This window comes from Sciurus carolinensis, chromosome 1 (genome assembly GCF_902686445.1).
Source record: "Sciurus carolinensis chromosome 1, mSciCar1.2, whole genome shotgun sequence".
Classification (NCBI taxonomy): Eukaryota; Metazoa; Chordata; class Mammalia; order Rodentia; family Sciuridae; genus Sciurus; species Sciurus carolinensis.
The window spans coordinates 144,339,303-144,363,467 of NC_062213.1; the positions used below are offsets into that span (position 1 = coordinate 144,339,303).

General features: G+C 36.9%; 1 protein-coding gene across 1 annotated transcript in view; it reads right to left on the reverse strand.

The window, feature by feature from the left end:
• Positions 1-452: 452 nt before the first annotated feature.
• Positions 453-24,165, reverse strand: part of Gipc2 (GIPC PDZ domain containing family member 2) — an 89,339-nt gene continuing 65,626 nt past the window's right edge. Inside the window, 3 exon segments of the mRNA XM_047529363.1 lie at positions 453-4,055; positions 12,468-12,549; positions 15,508-15,614. Coding sequence (XP_047385319.1) covers positions 3,910-4,055; positions 12,468-12,549; positions 15,508-15,614 — 335 coding nt within the window. The 3' untranslated portion in view covers positions 453-3,909.

Here is a 24,165-nt window from a genome sequence, read left to right on the forward strand (position 1 = left end):
CTACTGATCTTCATTGAATTTTCATGAGATTCAACCTCCACCCTTCTTTTCCTTTTTCCTCTCTACCTTCTACATATGAGAGAAAACGTACAACCCTTGACCTTCTGAAAAACTACAACTCTTTTCAATGACAAAAGCAGTCATTCTTTGGTTCATGAAAAGGTATTTATTTTAAGAAGGCATATTTTAAATATAAGAAATATTACAAAATTGTATATAACAATTTATTTTTTGATCAACGTGCAACCAAATTTTACATCTATAAGTAGAAATATAATAAACGATATATCCTAGAACAGTATCAATATAAAATTCACAATTTCACATATTGATTAGTAGATCCCCAAAATTCAATCTCAAAAACACTAAATGTATGCTATGATTTTTACAAAATCATATATATATGAGATATATATATATATATATATATATATATATATATATATCTTTCCCCAAAAAAATAGAATATTTTACCTATACTATTGTATGGCACAAATGGTTCAGAATATTAAACAATAAATCAAAACAATCTTTAGAAATATTTTATAATTTCTTCATTTTGTTACTACTTTAAAAATACCTACAGCTATATCTAAGTCTTATGGAGACTTACTATCTCCAATTGAAATAAGGATGTCTTATTTAACTTCCACCCTCTTAGCAGATAATAACCTGGAGTTATTTCTTAGAACTAAGTTTTCAGTTAATAACATAGAGACAAGCTGTACCACTTTGTATACTTCACAAATTAAGAATCATTTTATAATCATGATATATGTAAGGGCTTTTAATTACTTTGATATCTCCTTCAATCTGTGTCAGAAAAATAAATGTGTATTTTAAACAGGGCACTATTAAACTTGGGACCACAAGTCGAATATCTTTGCCTCTTTCTTTAGTCACTAATATCTTTGGTAAAACATTTAACTGGCCTTCTAACCTACTGTCTCCACCTGAACAATAACAAAGCTATTGGTATCTATTTTTAGATGTATCAGAGAGTGAAAAAGCCATTATATGATCAATCTTTTACATCTTGGTGAATGACTGTGCTCTATTTAGAAGAACCATTATGTTGAAAACTCCATTTTGCAAATGAAATTCATTTAGCAAATATGACAATTCTAGATAGGCAATAATAACCACAGGAGACCAAGGAGACGAGCAATAACACGGGACTCATGAAGTGTACTTTCCTTGGAAAACGTCTATTTGCTCAAATTAGAGAGGGAACATTGCAAATTGTATATCATTGGGAGGATTGTTCTCTTTTTCATTTTCAGTCACATTATAATATTGGATATAGCAGCTCCAGAGGCTAACAGATTACTGTTTTTATAATTGAATTTGTAAAGTTCCACATCATGAAATTATATAATTATGTTTTTGAAACATCACAAAAGCCCAAAATACATCCATCTGTAATCATCACAATGTGCACATCTGATCAGGACCCAGCTATGTTCAAGGGTCTGTTCAATCATCATCCATATTTTCTGCCACAATCAAAGAAAATACATTGTGTGCTCTTAGTGGCCACTAAGAGAAGATGCTGTCTTGCATGAGAGGAACTCATGAACAAATAAAATAACCATCCTTCATCAAAAAAAAAAAAAACTATAGAACAAGAGAAAATGAGAGTCCTGAAAATGCCTAGTGGTACTAATTAAATGAATGTTTCAAAAAAAAGATTTGCCCAGCATAGCAGCAGCAGCAGAGTAGCCCACAACTTATGTGACTGCACTAAAAATACACTCTATTACTTTTTCTGCACTGTGAATTGCAAAAAGATACAAAGTTCACAAATAGATGTATTTTCAGGTATAGGTACAAAATGACATAAAAGATGACCTTGTTATCAATAGATGTAAGAGTTAAGAACATTTCAAAGAAAAATCCATTAGTATACAAAGCACTTGATCCCAGATGAAGTCCTCAAAAAGTACAATGTCCCTTTGAACAGGGATAAGAATAATTAAGCTGTACATGGATGTACCTTACACATCAAAGTTCTCAAAATATCATTGCTAAAAATACATCCCATAAACCACAGCATCACGTTTCAGACTTCATGCATGCCCAAAAAAGGTGAAACTGACATTCATCAATAATAGACAATAAATCAGTGGAACATGGTGACATGCACCTATAAGTCTCAGCTATTCAGAGGCTGAGACAGTAGGATCTCTTGGAAACCACAAGTTCAAGTTCATCTTGCACAATGCAGCAAGTCTTGTCTCAAAAAAAACTTTTTGAAATAATAATGATAAAACAATGAATAATTTTAAATCTAACATATAGTTCCAAGAAATTATGTGTTTGTTGTTTAAAATGTTTCTATGGGTCTCCAAAATCATACAATAACTTTCCTATTTCTAAATATATCAGCTTTTTTTATGTCTAAGATGGATAGGTATTTTTGGAACCTCCAAAAGAAGCTAAACGAGTACTAACAGATTACAGACCAAGCTGGATCCTATCTTAAAATGCTGGGCAAGAACAATAAAACAATCCATATTCTTTAAGCTACTTTGGTTATATATTAATGGCTAAAACAGCTCTGTGTATATGTCAGATTAACATTAGCTTCACAGCATTAAACTTATGTGACAGGGGAATGGATGGCAGCAAAAGAAAAGTTTTACCAGAGAACAACAGAGTTATCTAAGCAAAAACCCAGCATGAAAAGGGCACTACTTCTGATTTCCTAGAATGCCTCCTTCAAAGGGGATTATTTCTGATTACTGTGACAGCACACAGCATTTCTCATCCAACACTTTAGAAGAACATTTGGTCACACCATGCTCTGCCTTTTTAAATGATATATGTTGAAACCACTCATTTCCATTTCCCTTACATCAGTAAATGTTAAAAAAGAGTGATAAGATTGTCGTTTACCCTCAATTTCCTCAATAATGTAAGGTTTAGAGGCAGTGTGTTAGAGTTCTAAAATAATAGACTAATACATTCCCAAGTCTCCCTTCCTCCTTTATTTCTACTTGGAGGAAATCTATTTCTGATATCTCCTCTAAAGTTTAGGATGCTGAAAAGGATTGCTGCTTAACCCTCCCCCCAAAAAAGTTCTCAAACATAGTGATTTTCTGAGTAAATATCTTTCAAAAGAAAAGTGCCACATAGAATATAAAACCTTCCCTGGAGTGCTTATAAAGGGTATCATAAAAGTAGTTATAGGTGGAAAAAAAGGAATAACATTTTAAGAACTGAAAAAAAAAATCAAATACAAGTGCTTCTACCCTCCTGCCTCTTTCATCCATGCAAATGTGTACACACAGCAATAGACTCAACTATAAGTTTTAAGAGCAATTACACAAAAGCAAAAAAGAAAATGAATCTTTGTTTCACAAAGAAAGAAAGTATGTCATAGAAAACACCAAAGGAATCTTACCTCACTCAGTGGATAAAAAACAATACTTCTAGACCTACAGTAGGCATAATTCACATTTCATTTTCAGAATATATTCTATTTGAGCTTGTATAACAAAATGAAGATGTTATGAGGTAATTATACTATCTTAATTATCATTACATTAAGATTTTGCAACAAAAAATCTACAAAGCTATTGCAATCAATTTCTTAATGTGGAAAACTAAACATGGGTGCTAATGGAGAGAAAAAGCATTTATATGAAAATACTCCTTAAATCTTTCTTTTTAAAACTTCTGAATGAAAATTAAAATCAATCACATATTAAGTAATTTAAACAAACTGTGGTAGCAACTACAATAGAAAGTATTCAGAAATCAAAATTACCAATTATATTCCAGACTTTATTCCATACACATAAAACCAAACCAGAGTTCAGAAAGGTGTCTAAAAGAGTTCTTATACAGGTTTGTTTTTTAAGAACAATAGTTCATTTCTTCAGAGAGAGAACATTCACATCATAATCATCCTTGTTTGGCATCACCAATGGCTCCCCAAACATCAAAGACAAATTCATCTGGGAATGCAAAGTCTCCAAGAGTTTCATCAAGTGCCATGGCAAATTCATCTGGATTATTTTTGTCCTTTCCAGCTTCAAACATTGTGGTAGCTGTCAAAGATAATTAACAATAAATGAGATAGCATCAGGGGACTGACACCAGTCAGTGTTTTCCAAACATAGCATGCATATGTATCATATATTCCTAGTGCAATTTAAAACCATAAGATACCCTTTCTCACTTCTCAAGGTAGCAAAGACATTTTTCAACAATCTGTCCATTGCACCAGGTTTGTAGCTGTCACCCACTGACCTCTCCCCAACCTGAAAGCTCATTGTTTGGGAACCTCCAGCATTCCTATGTGCAGAACAAATACCCTGGAAAAAAAACCTTATAGTCTAACCCTTCCCTGCCTCCCAATAGTCATCAGCTAAGATGTAACAAAAAGAATACAGCATCACATTTGTGGTATTCCTGCCAAAGAAGTGCAGCCTGATTGTAATTATGGGGGGAAAGAAAGATAGGACAAAACAAAAGGAGAAATATCCTTCAAAATAACTCACATCAAGGTCATGAAAAACAAGTAAATAAGGGATAACTACTTTAAATTGACACAGCATGGTATGTAAATGCAACACATGATTTTTGAACACACCCTTTTACTATAAAACCTATTGAAGAACTTGATGAAACATGAAAAGGACATAAACATTAGATGGCAATAAGGTCAACATTAATTTCATTATTTGGTTGAATATATTTTGGTTCAATAGGGAAACACATTTGTTACAGGAAATACACATAACTTATTGGGGGGGGACAATGGGATATCAGTAAGGTAACTTACTCTAAAATGGTTCAGGAGAAAAATGTCTTTGTACTTCACATGTAACTCTCTGTAAGTTTGGCAGGGGAGATAGTAATAAAGTAGAGGAACTGAATCTCTTCTCTTAATTGTGGTCACCCTTCCTCCCATCTCAACCCTGACCCAAAGTGTTCTTCATTGATCATCAACCAGAAGTACTTCAAACAGGAGGGAGGTAGGGCTGGAATTGTAGCTCAGTGGTAGAGCACTTGCCTAGCATGTGTGAGGCACTGGGTTTGATCCTCAGCACCACATAAATAAATTAATAAAATAAAGATCCATTGACATCTAAAAAAAATTTTAAAAAAAAGAAGGTACAGTGAACCACTCCAGTCACAGATCCTGCCAAGTTACTAAGTTATTCAGACTCTTCTAAAGCTCCCAAGTTTATTAAAACTTTTCATATTTTTAAAGCATATGCCAAGACTGGGCAGGATATACTAAAAACCAATACTCCAATATACTGGTTTGACTTTATAAACTTGACTATTGAAAAATAATTTGGAAACAAGTGTCAAAATCCTCAAAAATATTCATATCCATTAATCTACCTAACATTTCCACCCCTGGGAATCTATACTTTAAAAATAAAATCTTGGGCTGGTTTTGGAGCTCAGAGGTAGTGTGCATGCACAGCATGCACATGGCCCTAGGTCCAATCACCAGCACCAAAAAAATAGACAAAATCTTAAAAGCAGAAAATAATTTAACATAAAGATATAACTAAGTATCAAATAAATCTAAAATGTAGAATTATTAAGTAATCTCTAGTGTAATGAAATGTATCAGGTGAAATATTTCATGAAATATTTTGAAATAATTTTAATGTTCATGAATAATTTGTAATAATGGGGTAATATTTTTCCTTAGTATTTACTGAAAAAGCAGTACATAAATATTACATTATTATCACAACTACATTTTTACAAAAATCTATATATGAAGTAGATAAATAGAAGTAATAAACTAATTACAGTAAAAAAAATTGTGTGTATGCATTGGTTGGGGGTGGAACTCAGAACCTTGTGCATGCTAGGCAAGTACTCTACCACTGAACTATACTCCAAGCCTTTGAGTTAAAAAAAAAATTTCCACTGATAGGATCAAACCCATAGCATCACACACACTGACTGGGTCAACACTCTATCACTGAGCATCATCCCCAGCCCTCCTATAGTAAAGTATTAATGGCAGAATCTAGATGACAAATGGAGAAGAATTCACTAAAATGTCTGTCAACTGTGCTGTATGTTTTTAAACTACCATAGTAGAATATTGGGAGGAACCTCTATGCAGACCATGGATGAAAACTTTTTAAAACATAGTAGATAAATTCAAGTAGAAAAGAAGAAAAATTCCTCATGAGTACTAATTATTTCCCAAGGAAATTATTCCCCAAGGTCTATATTCAGTGCTTCATCTCTTTCAACAGGAAGTGATGGTACTGTATTCAAGAAAAGAAAAAAGCTCCCTCAAAAAAAGAAACCAAATACACAGAAAACTGCACTCCATCCATATTCCCCATAATCCCAGAGGTTCTATCTGTGTCTCTCTCCTTCTTAGACATTCTGCCTTGGGGAATTGATCTACAAACCTGTGTAAACAAGACTTTGCTTCAGAGAAGTCCAGACCTTTCCTTCCTTCCCCAACTTCTCATGAGCCCCACCCTCCCATTTTAGAATAAGTGGTGGGCAATCCTTCCAACGTGTGCCATTAGCATCTCAAGCAGCAGATGTCATCTACCCTTCAGAAACTGCTACCCTTTCTCCTGTTTCCGCCATTGTCCTTAGAGTGTGAGTTCTCTCCTTTACTTCATCTCTAAGTCTTGTCAGCAGTCCATTCCACATGGGCACAGTAGACTCTTCTTCCTGAAGCACAGCTCTGATTCCACAGGTAATAGAACGAGAGGACAGTGAAGCTCTGTTCCACCTCTGGAACCGTCTTTCTCATCCCCACATATAAAAATATTCCTTGTGCCACCAACTTCCTCAAAACTCTAAACCCTAGTCTGTCACTCTGATCTGAAGCACCCTTGGCTCCCAAATGCCCTACTCCTCTACACTAACAGTATGCCCTCAAAAATATGGCTACTCAAAATGCTAGCTTTGATCCTTCTGTCTTTGCCTGGGATAATCCACCATTAAAATCCTTTCTCTCCTTGAAAGCCCTCTCCTCAATGAAACTCTTTGTCCATAAATGGAAGTCATATCTAAATTCTCTAAACCCTTCTGCAGGTACTTTTCATACTAAAGATGCAAACAATCTACGTAAAACCTTGACAAAATGCAGATTCTGCTCCAATAGCTCTGTAGCCATACCTAAGATTTTGCCCTTCCAACAACTCTCAGGTGGTACTGATTCCCAAGCAACACTGAAGTAATAAGATCTTATAGTACAAATTCATAATAGCCACATTATAGAAACAGCCTACATGCCTAGGCATCAGTGGATAAAGAGATACAGAAAATGTGGTATATATATACATACACACACACACACACACACACACACACCCCACACACAATGGAATATTATTTGGACATAAAAAGGAATGAAATCATATCATTTATAGAAAAATAAATGGAACAAGAGATTACAATGTTAAGTAAAATAAGCCAGACTCAGAAAGACAGTATTGCATGTCTTCTTTCATAGATGGAATCTAGGATGGGGGGGCGTGTTGACCATGAAAGTAGAAGGGATACTTTTAGAAAAGAGGAAAGGGACTAGGGAGGGGAAAGGAAAGAGTTAGAGAAGGTACTGGATTCATAGATATTATATGCATGTATAAATATGCCACAGTGAAACCCATTATTCTGTATAGTTGAAATGAACTAAAAATATTAATAAAAGATCTTATAATGCATATTCAACACTGCTCAAGTCTTAAAGTCTGCACTGATCTTATTTGTAAGTATTGTTTTCTACCCTACTAAGGAATAAATTTCCAATGGATCTTGATTAGCTTACTCAGTCTTTTATGTCCACAGGAACTAGTTCAATGTCTTATACCTAACAAATACTGGTGAATGAGTAGGGACAGAGGAGGCTTTGTAAGTAAACTTAAATATTGTGCACGTTGGTACAGCTAGCATGTTTAGGGAAAGAGAAGTCCAAAACTCTGGACCCATAGCTAGAATGTGAAAGAAGAGCAGACAAAATATAAATGTTAAGTATAGCTGAAGTAAGACTCGAGTTCAGAATTTTGCTTAATCTAAACTTTAACTATTTCTTATAGGTCCCACAAAAAGCATTTATTGACTTATGAATGAGACATAGGGAAGAAGAAATCTAGTTGAAGAAGAAATAAGATGGACACAGACAAAAGATATAGGAAAATGTATAGACTATTCAGAAGCAGAAACAATAGTATAGATGATGATTTTAAGTGTTGGAATAATCAATGTAGGCATTCACTGATAGATCTGGAATCAACCAAAATCAATCAATCTATCTCTCTATCGCCATTACCACATGCGTGTACACACACACACATACACACACACACACACACTTGACTGTAAAGGTGGAAAAAACCCTGGCACATGTGGTACATTGTTTTTTATACCTCAGGGAACTCAGCGGCATTGTCTAGTGCACTGAGCTCAGGACCATGCTGTGGACCTGGCCTGCTCTAACTTAGAGTCTCTGGGGTTTGGTTTCCTAATCATAAAATGAGAAAAATGCTGCTTCTAAATGTTTACACTACAATTTTGCAGTCGAAATCTATAATCTCACTCTTGCACTCATTCTGACACAGCAGAAAAGTGGAGGAAAACCCCCACACTCAAAGAAGTCCCACAGTTACTCTGACCTCCAGGTATACGGTCCTATATTTTCTAACTCCACTGCCTCTACTCTTATTGCTGGTAATAATTATTAGTGATAATTGCTGAGATTGATAATGGTTACATCTATTATTTATGATGTAACAGGAACTTTATATACATTATTTAATTTGATGCCTTGGCAATTCTATGAGGTTGTTTTTATTGTGCCCCTTTTACAGATGTGGAAATTAAGGCTCAAAGCTTAATAATTTGCCCAAAGGCTAACGCTTCAAAGTAATGAAATCAGAATTCATACTCCCTGTGAATTCTCTACTTTTGTGCCTCTCAACATTTTCCAGTATTTACTTTGAGGTACTATAGAAGTGATAAAAAATACTAATTAGGCAGCTTCATAATTGTGCTAGAAATACTATAATGCCCCATAAATCTTTTAAAAACCAGCAATTTGCTACACAAATTCAAAAGGAAATTAAGAATGGAGAATGCACTTGAACGTGTTATAAATATTTGCTAATGCATAAACATAATGTTTAAACATCCTTACAGGAAAAATGAATGTTATAATTCCATCCTTTTTGATAAAAGATTGTATCCCTGCTTTAAGAGAAAAGCCCACAGGGCATGGTGACACATGCCTGTAATCCCAGCAACTCAGGAGGTTAGCAAGTTCAAGGTCAGCCTCAGCAACTTAACAAGGCCATAAGCAATTTAGCAAGACTCTAAAATTTTTTAAAGGGCTGGGTATGTGGATCAGTGGTTGAGTGCCCCTGGGTTCAATTCTCAGTACCAAAAACAGAGAGAGAGAGAGAGAGAGAGAGATGTGTCAAAGAAAAACTTCAGTACAATGAAATACTATTTTAAAAGTTATATCCTATATAATATACTGTATAACTTATATAATACATTAACATAAGATAGTATTAAAATGATTTTTTCTGTTAACTGATATAGAGCTGCAATATACCAGATTATATTTAATACTTAAATAAAATCTGGCAAAAAAATATTCCACTGAAAGTCGCTTTTATGCCACACATAGCAGCTAAGTGCTGACCTCTCATGGCCATTCTGAAAATATCTTCTATCATCACCATTCCTGAACTTTCATATCATTATTAGTGACAAACCTAGTTTGGTGATATAGATCAATATAGTTTCCATTAAGCTTTTGAATATTTAAACATAACTATTAGATATTTAAAAATTACTCCATGGTTTAAAATCTTAGTATAAAAGTCCTACAATTAAATCTTAGTTCTAACTTGTTAATTAACTTATGGTAAGTTGCAGAACTCCTCTCAATCTCCTCAGCATTCAAACCTACAAAATAGCAAACAGCATAATTTAGATAAAGTTTAGTCATCACTGTTGTTAACTTGACCATGAAATCTGTAACTGTATCTCACTCTATGGAAGGTCTTTAGCACTTATACTCCTTAAGATTTTTTTATAACTATCAACCCATTCCAAATAATTCACATAAGTCATACACTGAAAACATAGTCAATGTAGAATATATTTTTTTGCTCTTTTAAAAAAACAAGCTTTATTGAGATATAAGTCACACACCATATAATTCATCCATTTAAAGGGTAGAATTTGAAGTTGGGGAGTCAGTGGTAGAGTGCTTGCCTAGCATGGACAAAGTCCTGGGTTCAACCCTCAATATCAAAAGAAGAAGAAAAAGGAGGAGGAAGAAGGAAGAAGAAGGAAGGAGGAGAAGGAGGAGGGGAAAGAGGAGGAAGAAGAAGGAAGAAGAAGAGGAGGAGGAGGAGGGATGAGGAGAAGGAGGAAGAGAAGAAAGAAGAAGAGGAAAGGAGGGGAGGAAGAAGAAGAAACTTACATACAACTTCCCATTAAGTTAGGTCAATCTACATAAAACCTTACAGGACTCAAAATCTTCTAGGACTTTTTTTCCCCATGGATAACATCCCATGGTGACCCATGTCACAAATGGTTGGTTGAAAAGTCACAGTTCACACTTTAACTTTACAACCAAATAAATAAAGCACTTTCATCTTCAGAGTTAACTTCCCACAAAAATTCATTTGAATTCATATCTATTTTCAAATAATAAACATACCCTAATCCCTTTTTTTTTTTAAGGATAGTGTTTTCAGCCACTTTATTATCATGCTATTTTTAAAAATTTTTAAAAACTTACATAACTCCAGAATAATGGAATGTCAATGTAATTTGCATTAAGAAATAACATTTCTGAAAGTCAAGAAATACTAGGAATACATAGAAGTAAATATATTCATTTGTCTGTTAAATAAGTCTCACATTTGTGATTTATATTTCATGTTAGTAATATCTGAATAATAGAAAGCCCTAATTTAAAACAGTGGACATTCTTCAAATAATTATTTTCCTAACACTTTCCCTGTATAATGATAATGCATCATGGCAATTGGAAGAATTTACTACAGATGATTAATTAACCTTACAAAGAGACTGTTAGTTTATTTACAATTAACTTGTGAGGAATGTTTAGTGCCCTGAGTGCACTTCTAGAATTGCAAATTCTGTATTTTTCTTAAGGATCAAGAAACAGAGCACCAGTGTTTTTCAGTTACAGGCTTTATCTATGCATCCTACTATAGAAATTTTTGAAGTTCAGACAGGCAAGAAAAAATTCTATTAAATAAAATGGACATTGGTTTGGACTGAGCTTTTTGCACTAGGCCCAACAGATGAAACCAAATGGGGTCACTCATGTTGAAGTTCCACACCAACAAGCCAAAACTAAGTTACTCATCTCATCTTCCAAGAAATTAGAGTGAGAAATAATCATCAAATCCTAAAACAGGCCAGTTTTAGCTTATATGACAAGGAAGTCCCCTGATTTAGCCTGGATAGGGAAACTTGAAATGACCGATTTTATTTGTTCTGTTTTTGCTTTCTTCAGTCCCTTCCTATCTATGAAGCCAGTCTCCTCTGTTCATTAAAACACTCTTATGTTTTATAAGATGAGATGCCACCCAATTTGCAATTCTAGAACTGCAAATAAAAACCAATTGAGATCTTTAAAGTACATTTGTTTTCATTTTGTCTTTTGACAATTCTAAAAGAAAAATGAAAAATAAGTGGAACTCAAATAGAAAAGGATGAATGAGCTTCAAATACTCTACCTGGTAGCAGATAAACAAAATAGGCAAGACCTTGACTTTAGAAAATGTATTCAGCAACTGATTCAAATGCACACACACGCGCACACACGCATCAGTGCATGCAGGCACAAACTGCACCAGGTTCCTTTATATTATTCTTTCTTATCTTTATATTCATTATTCTTTTCATGACTCTACAAATATTTTTTAATCTTGAAAGGTATAATTGGATACACAAATAAGACATAAACAAGCACTAGAATCTATCAAATTAGAAGATATGAGACTTTTGAAGGTAAGAGTCTTGGAGCAGAGAGAAGAGGCAAGAGTGATCCCCAGACTAACCAAAGCCACAGCTGCTGTATCCCTGCATCCAGCACCAAGGTCCCATCACCTTTGCCACCATTCCCAAGAGAAAAGCTGGAGGGATGCTAAGGTGATGGGCAAACCAGAGAAGATCCACAAGGTTGTCTGCTAAACCTGCTCCTCCAAAGCCAGAGCCCAAGCCTAAAAAGGCCCTGCAAAGAAGAGAGAGAAGGTGCCCCAAGAGAAAAAGGGAAAAGCTGATGCTGGCAAGGATGGAAACAACCCTGCAGAAAATGGAGCTGCCAAGCAGACCAGGCCCAGAAAGCTAAAGGTGCTGCAAATGCCAAGAGAAGGGTGTGCATTTTTCAGAGCAGTGTATTTCTGGTGACTATGCAATTTGAAATACAATTTCTTATCAAGTTTTATCTTTTAAAAGTATATTCTTACCTAAGTCAATATCTCGAATACCCATGTATAGTTCAAGAAGATCATCAATCTTTTCGATTGCCTTTGCTTTCACTTCAGAGGGCTTCATCAAAGAAGAGAGAAATAAGACATTATATTTTTATAATGAAATCTCTTGATTGTCAGGAGAAAATCTGATACAGAGCCAGCTCATGGGGATGTGCTTCAGCTTATTTTAGTGAAAATATCTCCAAAATGTGCTCTATAACTAAACATAAATCAATATAGTAAAAACTTTATTTTTAGTGTTAGCTTTAAATGTTATGGATTCATAAAAGAAAAGCAGGGAACACAGTTCCCAAGTAGTTAACTACCTAGATGGGGAAATCAATGTAAAAATAAATGACTATGTAACAATCTTAAAGGACATAAAAAGTACAGAGCCACCATGGGGAGGAAGCAAATTTATCTAAGAGTTTTGGAAGATTTCAGAAAGAAGGTGACTTCAGAATTGTGTTTTCCAAGATGTACAAGGACAGGGGCACTTGAAGCAGAAGGCAATGGATATGCAAAGTCTGTGAGGTCACAGGCTCTGCATGCTACAGGGACTACAAGAAGCCCTGTGCGACTGGAGAGCACAATGACAACGTGACTAGATCTTAAGGGGTCCCGTGTGTCACTAAAAGGACTTTGGTCTTTATTGTCTAGGCCAGGGTCTCCAAACTCTTGATGGCTCACCCCAACAGTAAAATACTTCTAAACATCCCCTCTTATTATTTACTCTTTAATTTTATGGTACAAATTTTTATAAATTACACACATGTATTACCATATTAATATATTATACACATTATAAAAACACCAAAAAAGAAAATTTTATAAGATGAGACACTTTTGAGATAATATTCTTAACATAGTTTGTTTTATGTATTAATGATACCAAAACATTTTGTTCTTCCTAAAACTATTAAAATTTTCAGTAAAAAATATGTTTTTAATATTCTTTTAAAATCTTTAGTAAGTCTTGTCCTATGTTCAGACTATTCTTGGTTTCCTTCATACCTGAAAAGAAATTGCCCAAAGACATTTAATACTTGACTACAGGTGCAAATGTAGATGCACCATTAGTCAGATTTTCAGAATTTCACATTACTTTCATTATTGTTATATGTGTTTGTTGCTTTGTATTCTCAAAATTTATTAAAGTCATGTATTTTATAGCAAATAAAAAATTATTTTTATCTCCTTGAGGATATCAGTACAATGTTCTTACTTTTTTCTTTCTTTTTTTTTTTTCCCCTTCTGTGCTGGGGTCTTGGACATGCTAGGCAAGCACTCTAACACTGAGCTACATCCAGGGCCCCATACACTAGCACTAAGCTTCAAAACAGTAACAGACCTAATATATTGCTATTGCCTTCATTTTAGTGGGCAATTTTGAATTGCCTGTGTAAAACAACAGGCTATACAAAGTAACTTAGGTGTTAACCTTTGTATCTATCTACCCAGTCACACTATAAGTTGCCATAACAGTATCAGTACTCTGGCACACACAACAGTTTATCACTATCTGCAGCACAGCTCTTGATCTATCACCTCTTGTTCAGCCACAATGGTTGCCTAAGTCCATTCCCCATCTTCTCTTATGCACAGAAGCTTCCTTTTACCCCCTTGCTATCCCCCTCTCAAATCCATCCTGCTTCACAATCCATCCTCTCAAACCAAGGGATTTTTCTCTAACATGAAATTGATTGTGTTGCTCCCCAGTTTTCATAAGTTCTCTCACTTCAAGACTTGAGTCAATTCCTCCAGCCTCATCCGCCTCAGCCTGGTACTTCCAGTACCCACACTCCTGTTTCAGGGATGGCTCACCAGCTCCCCAAGCCCATCACAGTGTCATGTCTAGGATATTCTTCTCCTAATCTCACATGAACTTCACCATTTTTTCTGGAAGGAAACTTGCTGACCTCCTTTCTCTCCCCAGTTCCTTCTTTGTGACACTGTGTATTCTGTGCATATTTCCATTAGTCCTGTTCAGTTGGTTCATGATAGCTTCTTGTCATGCCTCTCTCCCTTAGAAGAGGAACAATGTCTTTATCATCGTTTTTTTAATTTTTGTTTATTTTTACAGATTACATTTTTGATTCATTGTACACAAACGAGGTACAACTTTTCATTTCTATGGCTGTACACAATGTAGATTCTATCCATCTTCATATCACCAGCACCTGGACTTTGCTGATCCAACAAATGAATAAAAGAATTGGATGTGCAAGTAGAATATCATTCGGTGTTCAGAATTTGTGCCAGGTTATAAGGGGATGATTTGTTTCAGATCCTACGAATCCTTTAAATACTTCAATCCTTGAAACTAGATTACAAGTCATTTGTATCAAATTTAATATTGGCACCAAAACCGCTTTTTTCCTTTCATTATCAGCTATTTTTAATTGACCTATTTAATTAAGCAGGCTAGGCAAACAGGGATGGATTTTTTTTTTTTTTTTGGACATTTAATTTTAAATAAATCTTTCCTACCTCCTCAGATAGATTTTAAGCAACTATTTTTCCTCCTAGCACCTAATATGTAGCAGATGCTTAACAAATATTTATGATACTATTAGAAGATGATGCTCCTGAAGGGACATGGAGTTCTCCCACTAACCCTGTCTCCTTTCCAAGCTGCTTCAAGTCTGCTCATTCTCCCCCACAGCCTCCAGCAGAAAGCAGGGCTGGCATTCACCTCATTGCCCACTGCCAGTTCCTTCCCACTGTTCTTCCATTCTCCTGAATTTATTTTTTCCACTCGGGCATGATCATTCATTCAAGAAATAGTAATGGCCTTCAGTAACATGCCCGGCAGTGTGCTGCACAATGAAAACATAAAGGCTCAAAATGACCAGGTGTTACTGTGTAGGTTTTGTTCAATTCTTCCTCATATCTCATTTCAAAATGCTTGCAACTCTACCAGGTCTGCCAGTTGCCATTTACCTCCAGAACAAACCTTTCATTCCCCCAGGACCAAAGTACAAGGTATCTATACATTTCTAAGCAAAATGGAAATCAAATGAACATAACATACCATTTCTTCCACGGTGGCAGGACCTTTTGATCTCAGACGAAGTGTTCCTCTTGCAGTTCCCATTTTGTCTGCTGAAGACTTTCCAGCATTTGACCTTGGTCCTATTTCTATAAATATAAAATGGGGGGGGGGGGTGTTATACACACACACACACATTTATATCCAGAAAGAATTCCAACAGATTGCTGCAAAAGCTAACATAGTTTCCATCACAAGTTATTGTAGAGATTTGATAAAAGGTAAGCCTTCTTACAGAATTACTTAAAACAAAATCAATTCGCCTGCTATCCATTATTCTCATATTCAAATCTCTATGAGAATTGTACCCTCAAAAAGAGGGAATATGTGAAGTGTACAGATAAGATAAGGCTGGAATGGGGGGGTACGCCTGTAATCTCAGCAACTCAGGAGGCTGAGGCAGGAGGAGCACAAGTTCAAACCCAGCCTCAGCAACTTGGTGAGGTCCTAAGCAACTTAGCAAGTCCCTGTCTCAAAATAAAAAATAAAAAGGGCTGGGGATGTAGCTCAGTGGTTAAGCACCTCTGGGTTCAATCCCCAGTATCAAAAGAAAGAAAGAAAAAAAGACTGGAAGTTATAAGGAAGAAAAAGTACAACAGTTGGCTTTGTTATAAGAGCAAAGAGGTTTAAGTAGCCAGAAAGCAGCACTGAAAGTCCATCTGGACTTCATCCAGCTCATGAAGGAAAAGAACCATGTCTTGACAGAAGAGAGAGATGAAGGCATTGTTATTTGTGTACCAAACATCTGCTTGATGCCTTATGTGCACAATACTATTTAATACTCATACCACCCTCTCAGGACTACTATCACCCTCATTTTACAAATAAGGGAATTGAACTCAGTAAGAAGTACAGTTGGGATTCAAAACCAGGTCTTGTGATTCCAGCATCAACATGCTTTACTCAACAGCTCTCCAGCCAACACAGGGATAAATTTAAAGGTGATATAGAGACAAGGGCCTAAAGAAAGGTAGGCTGGAAACAGTTCCAAGGGAGGAATTCCCCAAAGATAGCAGGGACCAGAACTGGAAGCAAAGGTTCATAAGAAGCTGCTCCTTTCCTTATGCTTGTTTTGTGTTTTCTTTTTGTTCTTGCAATGCACCAAGTCACACCCCCTACCCCCAATCCCAAGCAGCAACCTACGCTAGTGAACAGGAAGGGTAGGGAGTGAGGATGGATGGAAGGAGCGTGCCGTCTCTAGACCACTCCAACACTTCCCACCCTTGGAAGTGTAGGCCCTGCTAAGTCAGATTTATTGTTTTGCAGAGGACCTGGATACTCAGAGTTTTGCATGAATTTCCTGATTTTTCAGATTAGGTAATTAAGTTAAACATTTTAAAATAATGTATTGGCAAAGACAAGAGGTCAGATTCCAAACACAGGTCACCAGTCTATAAACTCTGCAGATATTTCCCAAGTCCCCTGGGGTGAGGAAGAAGTACAGGGAGGACGCCACACCTGAGCTGCAGACTGAGCTCCAGAGATTCATGGGACCAGCTGATAAGTGCGAGCAGGTAACAAGGTCCTCAAAAAATTCACAAGACACAGAAGTCAAGTGCCTGCACAAAGACATTCTTACCAACTTAGAACCTAGAATAAGCCCCACCTTTAGCAAGTACTGCATTGGTTTTAGGAATATATCCCAAAGTGATTGAAGATTTTGCATATTAATTCTACCCTGCATTTTGGGACAGAAGTCTTCCTCTGAGAATGAAAGGGAAAAAATGATCATGCAATAAGTAGATCAGCTCTCCCGAAGCAAAAAACTGTAAATGATGGTTAATAAATTTGGGTAACACCCAAATGCTAGTTCTGGTGACCAAACACATTTCAGAAAACTAACATTGTATCAACAAGCCTACAGCGTTGGTCTTGCCAGTTCCCCTATGTCCTGAGGAAAGAACGGATTTTCAAATGCTAGACAAAGAGTGTCCAAAGAAAAAGATTGGGTTGGTCTGTCATCAGCACTGTCCAGGATTCTGTACTGCCCAACGACATGAGTGTTCCCAACCCAGAGTTACGCACATCCCTAAAGTGATAAAGATAGTCTCAGCATAACAGCACTAACCATTAAACAAACCACACATGAGCACACACCTACACACCAACCCACTGTGATTTCACCTAGCAACCTACTCAGTATAGTTGTCTTCCCCCCAAAATTCCTACAGGGTAGAAAATAAACTGCTCAAATAATACATGCTTTGGTCTACTGCTACATATACATCTCTAGGTAAAGTAATGTATTGGCATTGTAACTTATCAACAAGAATCTCTTGTAAGTTTTATGAGCATGATGTATTCCTGGAAAATTGAACAAGTCTGAAATCACTGGGGGGGAAAAGAAGGTTTCTGATATTTATAAGGCTAAGGACTTAGACACAGGACTATGTGGCTTCCCACCTTAGAGTTCATTTGGCCTCCCTAGACAATGTCTCTATCTTTTCTTGCTCTTACTTACAATACCAGTAGCCAGAAGGAAAAATTTATGGAAAACGGAAGTATTTTTAAATAATAAATTATTTTTAGAGTTTTAGGTTCACAGCAAAATTGAGCATAAAGAACACAAATTTCCCATATACCCTCACCCCCTCCCACAGGCACAACCTCCTCCATTATCCGTATCCCCCACCACAGCAGCACATTTGTTACCATGGATGAACCTACACTGGTGTGTGCATGTGTGTATGTGTATTTTTTTATTTTATTTTATGTATTTATTTATTTATTTATTTATTGTAGTGGGAATTGAATTGAACCCAGGGACACTTTACCACTGAGCTACAACCCTAACCCTTTTATTTTGAGACAGGTTCTTGCTACTTAAGGCCTTGCTAAGTTGCTGAGTCTGACCTTGAACTTAACAATCCTCCTGCCTCAGTCTCCCCAGTCACTGGGATTACAGGTATGTACCACCACACCCAGCTGGTACATCATTTTTGATCCATAGTTGACATTAGGGTTCACTCTTGGTATTGTACATTCTGTAAATTTGGATATATGTATATATGCATATCCACCATTGTAGCTTCGAACAGAAGTGTCACTACCCTAAAAATCCTGAATTCTGTCTATTCATTCCAGATTTTTTTAATCATTATGTATTTGCTAAGCCATCTTCCTCTTGAAAGTGGCATGCTCACACTAACCACTTGGGGGCACCAAAGCAGAAGTTAAATTTTAAATTCTGACTTGTACTGGCCTCCAGGACGGTTTTCACTTCTAAGGAAAGAGCCGCCAGTTTTCTCCGTGATCCTATGGTTCAGGTACATAAGTCGACATGTTTATACCTGCAAACAAAAGTATGATCCTGTTCACCCGCAGGGAAAAAAACAGGTTTTATGTTTTGGAAATGTTTTGAAAAGTTTTAATGCTAATTGTCTGCTCTACTTTAGGGAATGCCGGCAGGCCTAAGCACGTCTGACCAGTCAGACCACACCCTAAATCGGGACTTCATGTGAATGGGTTTGCATGATGTCTTTCATGGGGCTGACCTAAGTGGAGAGGTGGTTTACACCACAGATACAAATAACCAGCTTGCAGATTCACTAGGTTCATTGGTGCTCCCCACTCCACCTACAAAGCATACAGTCCCTGCCAGTCATGGGTTACTGAGGGCACAGGAACACTCCCAGCCAGGAATCAGGCATATTTGTCCCCACATTTTCTTGTGGCAATTGTATCTTTTATTCTGATTTAATTTAAAAGTGCATGAGCTGATGAGATGAGTGTGAAATGAGGAGTTATTATTGCTCCAAAAACTAGGTTGACTGCTTTGGAATGACTCCATAAGAATTATTTCAAAAAAAAAAAAAAAAAAGTGTGGGCAATATGTTTCAAAGAGATTAGTAAAAATATCTTTAAACTTCCATCATTTATCATATCTGGTTTTTAAAAATGAAATAGAACTCATAGGTATGCATTAACATTGTGATTATATAAGAAAAACTTCATAGAATTCCAATTTGTGCCCTTTATACCAAGAAAAAGTCTTTTCCATCAAGAGTGGTAAAAGAAAGTATATTTCTAGACTTTAAATTAAAACATTTGTATAGACACATAACATTCCTTATGAGACCCTATTTTAATTGACATTTTTAATAAATAGACAAACTCCCAGTCTCTGCTATATGGTGAAGATCAGGAGGGTGAGAAAATGGGGAAGGCAGAAATGTTTCTGTGTCCATTCCCTCACCCCCCACCCCCAAAAAACCTGTGCCTGCACCATAGGAAAGGAAGAAGTACAGACAGAAGTCAAAAGCGCTATTTTCAGGAAAAGTGCATGCAACATGGCTTAGATTCTCAATGACAAAGGGTGACACATGGGGGAGGCTGGGCATTCTCCCCACTTCTGCACAGCATGAGGGACCTAGTTGGCCTGGAGTATGAAGCATCACTGTCAGAGCAGGAACAGTGATCACAACTTCAATAGGAGGTGGGCACAGATGCACAGAGTCATATCCAACATCTCTTGTTGCTCAGTGAAAAAGAGATGGCCCAGGGGCTGGGGATGTAGCTCAGAGACAGAGTGCGTGGTTAGTATGCACAAGGTCCTAGTTCAATCCCTAGCACCACAGAGGCGAGAAAGAGGGAGATGACCCAAAAATGCCCAAGGCAGAAGATGGAATGCGTAAGATGCAGAGGTCAACAGGGGTGCCTAACAGGATTCGGCTGCTGAGCACATGTGGAATCGTTGGGAAGATCTAGAAATAACTCTAAAGGGCAACACTGCGATGAACTGGAAGTCATGCATGAAAACAAAGTGGGAAAGAAAAATCAGTGACATTTTGGTGACAGGAAGCAAATGAATCACTCTCAGTTCAAAACTGTGACCAAAGTTGTTTTACTATTTCTCATGAGATTTCAGCTGAAAGTAGAGACCCCTCTTATTTTTCTGGCTTTTTAAAACATTATCTGACCCTTTTAAGACATCTTGCAAGGGCTTTATGACTGAGATCTGATTATCTCCACCTTCACACTGTTCTTAACTGTGTATTATAATGCCTGAGTGATGTTCTCAATTGCATTCTGATGACTGACATATAATAGTTTGCCCTATTAGAAAATTAACATTCTGGTCAAATCTATACTGTTGTCCACAGGGTGGTGGTTAAGACCATGGACTTCAGAATCAGAATACCTGAGTTAATGCCTAGTTCCTTCATTTATAAATTATATGAACTTGAGGAGTAAGTCCTTATCTGTGAAATACCATCTACATACAGCTTTGTTTAAGCACTCAAGGGGCTAATATATGAAAGGTGCTCAGCCCAGCAGCCTGCTCACATTTAGAGAATGCTGGATGAATTTCAGTCTGGGGAGAGAGAGATCGGCTCATCCACTCCCTCCTTAACAACACTGTTTGCATTGGTTTTCTCTCTGAAAATGAGAAACATGCAAAGGTCCCTTTCAAAATGTTCAAGTTGTCACTTCAAATACGAGCAGCAAAGGTCTCTTTTGTATTTAACTTTATTTCTTGCTTCTATGAAACATTACAATTTCTCCCTTCCCATTAGAGCAGGGTAGAAATGATAGGTGATCCCCCTATTTCTTCACGGGATTCCCCAAAGTGGAAAAGTTTAAGACTAACCCTTCCACAGTGGAGACCTCCAGTATTCATCTCAGTGGTGGCAGAACTTAAAGGGAGGGGGAAGAAGGGTCTACTGAGAACCTGATACAGAGTGAAATCCCAGGACCCTGCAGTCTCTTTGTCCCCTCATTAGTTTTATGACCCCACATGGGCAAGTGACCAGATGTATCTCCACTCCATTTCAGAGAAGAAAACACATAGTCCACTCCCCTGACCATCCTTGTAGGGTGCACTCAGTTACCTCACCAAATTCAACAATTGATTTCCATCGTTTCCATCTCAACTTACATAGCACCAAGAGAAACATTAAAAGGTGGCCAGATGGTAATCCAGGCAGGACTTTGCATTATAAATACACCTAGTATCCTCAGTTTTGCAAGCCCAGAATTGCTTGTTTTTCTTTTGTTTTGTTTTTTTGTGTGTGTTGTTGTTGTTGTTTCATTTTTGTTTTTTCATGACTCTCAGTGCTAATCTCAATTTCAGAGAATGATTCACACTAACCAAATTCACATAGAGCAGAAGTTATCACATCTGTCTGTTAATCCATAGGTATAGGAGTGATTTTACATAGCATTGAAACCACTATACATTGAGTGCTTAAACAAAGCTGTAAATGTATATTGTTTTACAGAAAAGGGTTCACACTCAAGTTCACAAAATCTGTAAACAGAGGAGCTGGGAAGTTAACCCAGGTTCTCTGATTCTAAAGTTCATACTCTTAACCATATAAATCCATAGGTATCAGAGGTCCAAGTGGACTCCCATGCTTCTTCCTCATGAGCCTGAGACTTCCTGGAAAAAGTAATGTACAAAGAAAGACCCAAACACCAAGGGCAAGGACAAGTGGGAAAAGAGACAGGGAGAATCAAATGTTGCAGGCCACTGATTCAGCAAGGTCCAAGGCTCCCAAAGCAAGGAATAGAGAATTTCAGAGTCCCTCCCATCTAGGAGACTCTCAATTCATTAGTTCTCTAGCCCTCCTAGAAATGATTAATTTAAAATTTCCTTCCACCTAGATACATGAGAAGCTTGGTGTGCAAGACATCAGATCAAAGGACTTAGGCCTGAAGGACAGTATTCTTAGGCCAAGGCTATTAAAAAGTAGTTCAAAGTTACAACTTTATTTCAAAGGAATAAATACGCATATAAACATGCACTATAATTCATCTAGGAATACTAATGTAAATCACTGGGGAAGGTCAATATAATGACTAACTAATTATTTAATATAGCCCAGGCAACAGATAAATTCTTTATATGTTCTTTCATTTAATCCTTACAACACTAATATGAGATAGGTATTGTTATTACCCTAATTTTATGAAGGAAAACCAAGCTTTGAGAAGTGGAATGATTTCACAGGGTCATAGACAACAGGTAAGAGGGCAGAGTTAGAATAAAAGGCCAGACAGGTCTAACCCAGTCACCACTTGATTTTGTATTCTATTTAAAATTATGAGCTGCCATCAGTACTAGATGCTAACTGTTCATCTTCCCAGTACCTACTGGTCATTTGAAGATCATTGTGGTTCAGAGGAAACTGACTGCTCACAGGTTCAGGGATGGAACACAAGAATGGGCCAAGACAGTAGACCCCTTCATCACAGTGACTGTTCCAGAGGTGGGCAGAATGAATCTCAGGTTGTTCACTGGAAATTATAAACAAGGACACCCCCTTTCCTGCTCTACTTGAAAAAAGAAGCAGATGCCAGCAACTGCTGACCGCCATCCTGGGACACAGTGTGGTGCCGACCTGAATGATGGAACTGAGACAGCAAGCAGCAGGGCACAGAGAATGGGCAAGACACAGGATCCTGAACCCATCATGTGGGCTCTCCAAGGAGCCTTGCTGATGCCAGTACCACTCAAGGACTGTTGATTTATGATTCCCCCTTCTGCTAAGCCAGTTAGGAAGGTTTTCCATTGTCTTTAACAGAAAGACACCTTGCAGATACAGATGTCTGTCCAAATAATGAAGCAACCCATCTAAAAAGACCTTCCAATGTGTAGACACACACCAATAGCATGGTCCATATAGAGTTCATGTGCTCCCTTCCCTATCTCCACCCCCAACATACATATCTGCTTCTCTGAATAGTTGATAAAATCTAGCTTGTGTCCCAGGAATCAAAATTGAACTGTGTATTTCATTTTTCCATGTGTCCTTCCTCTCTGCAATATTTCTCAGACTTCTTTAGAATAGGCTTTTAAAGGGTTGGGGTTGTGGCTCAGTGGTAGAGCGCTTGCCTAGCATGTGTGAGGCCCTGGGTTCAATTTTCAGCACTGCATATAAATAAATGAATAAAATAAAGGTCCATGAAATATATATACATTTGAATATCTATTGTATATAATTTCCATCACATCCTCTAAGGCCAAATCCAAGTGCAATTTTCTCCAAGGATCTTTCTCATGGAGTACAACCCACATAAAAGCATATATATATATACTTTTAAAAAATACAGCTAGAAGATGTGCTAGGACAAATAAAAAGCAAGGAAAAGGAGGCAAGAACTGATGCCACCAGCAGGAGGATATCATCTGTTGTTGGATAAAGAGCCCTCAGCTTATGAGTGAACCCACAAGGACACAAAGTTGGTTCTGAACTGTTCCCTTGTTGAGACTGAGCAGTGCCTGGCAAGTATCAGAAGTGAAATAACTGCCTGAAATCTTCTTGTTCTTTAAAGTGCATCATATGAGAAAATCCCAACCCCATTTTTATAACTCCCTAAAACTGCGAGCAAAATTTAATGTGCATTTCTGAGGAGAATGTTGGTAGCTTTAATCCAGAGGGGAATATGTTACAAAAACAGATCACAAACCCCTGAACTCCAATTTGAGGAAAGTAAAGAATCACTCTTCTTAAAAGAGTAACAACCAAAATAATTTACTTTTTCTCTTTTACTTATTTTACTCTTCAACATAATTTTATATGAGAATGCAAGAAACAAAAATCATTGTCTTTATTACTGGTTTACTGCACATATTTTCCCCTAGAATTTTAAAAGTTAAGTAGTTACCAAAACAGATCCCATTAATTTGAAGAGTTG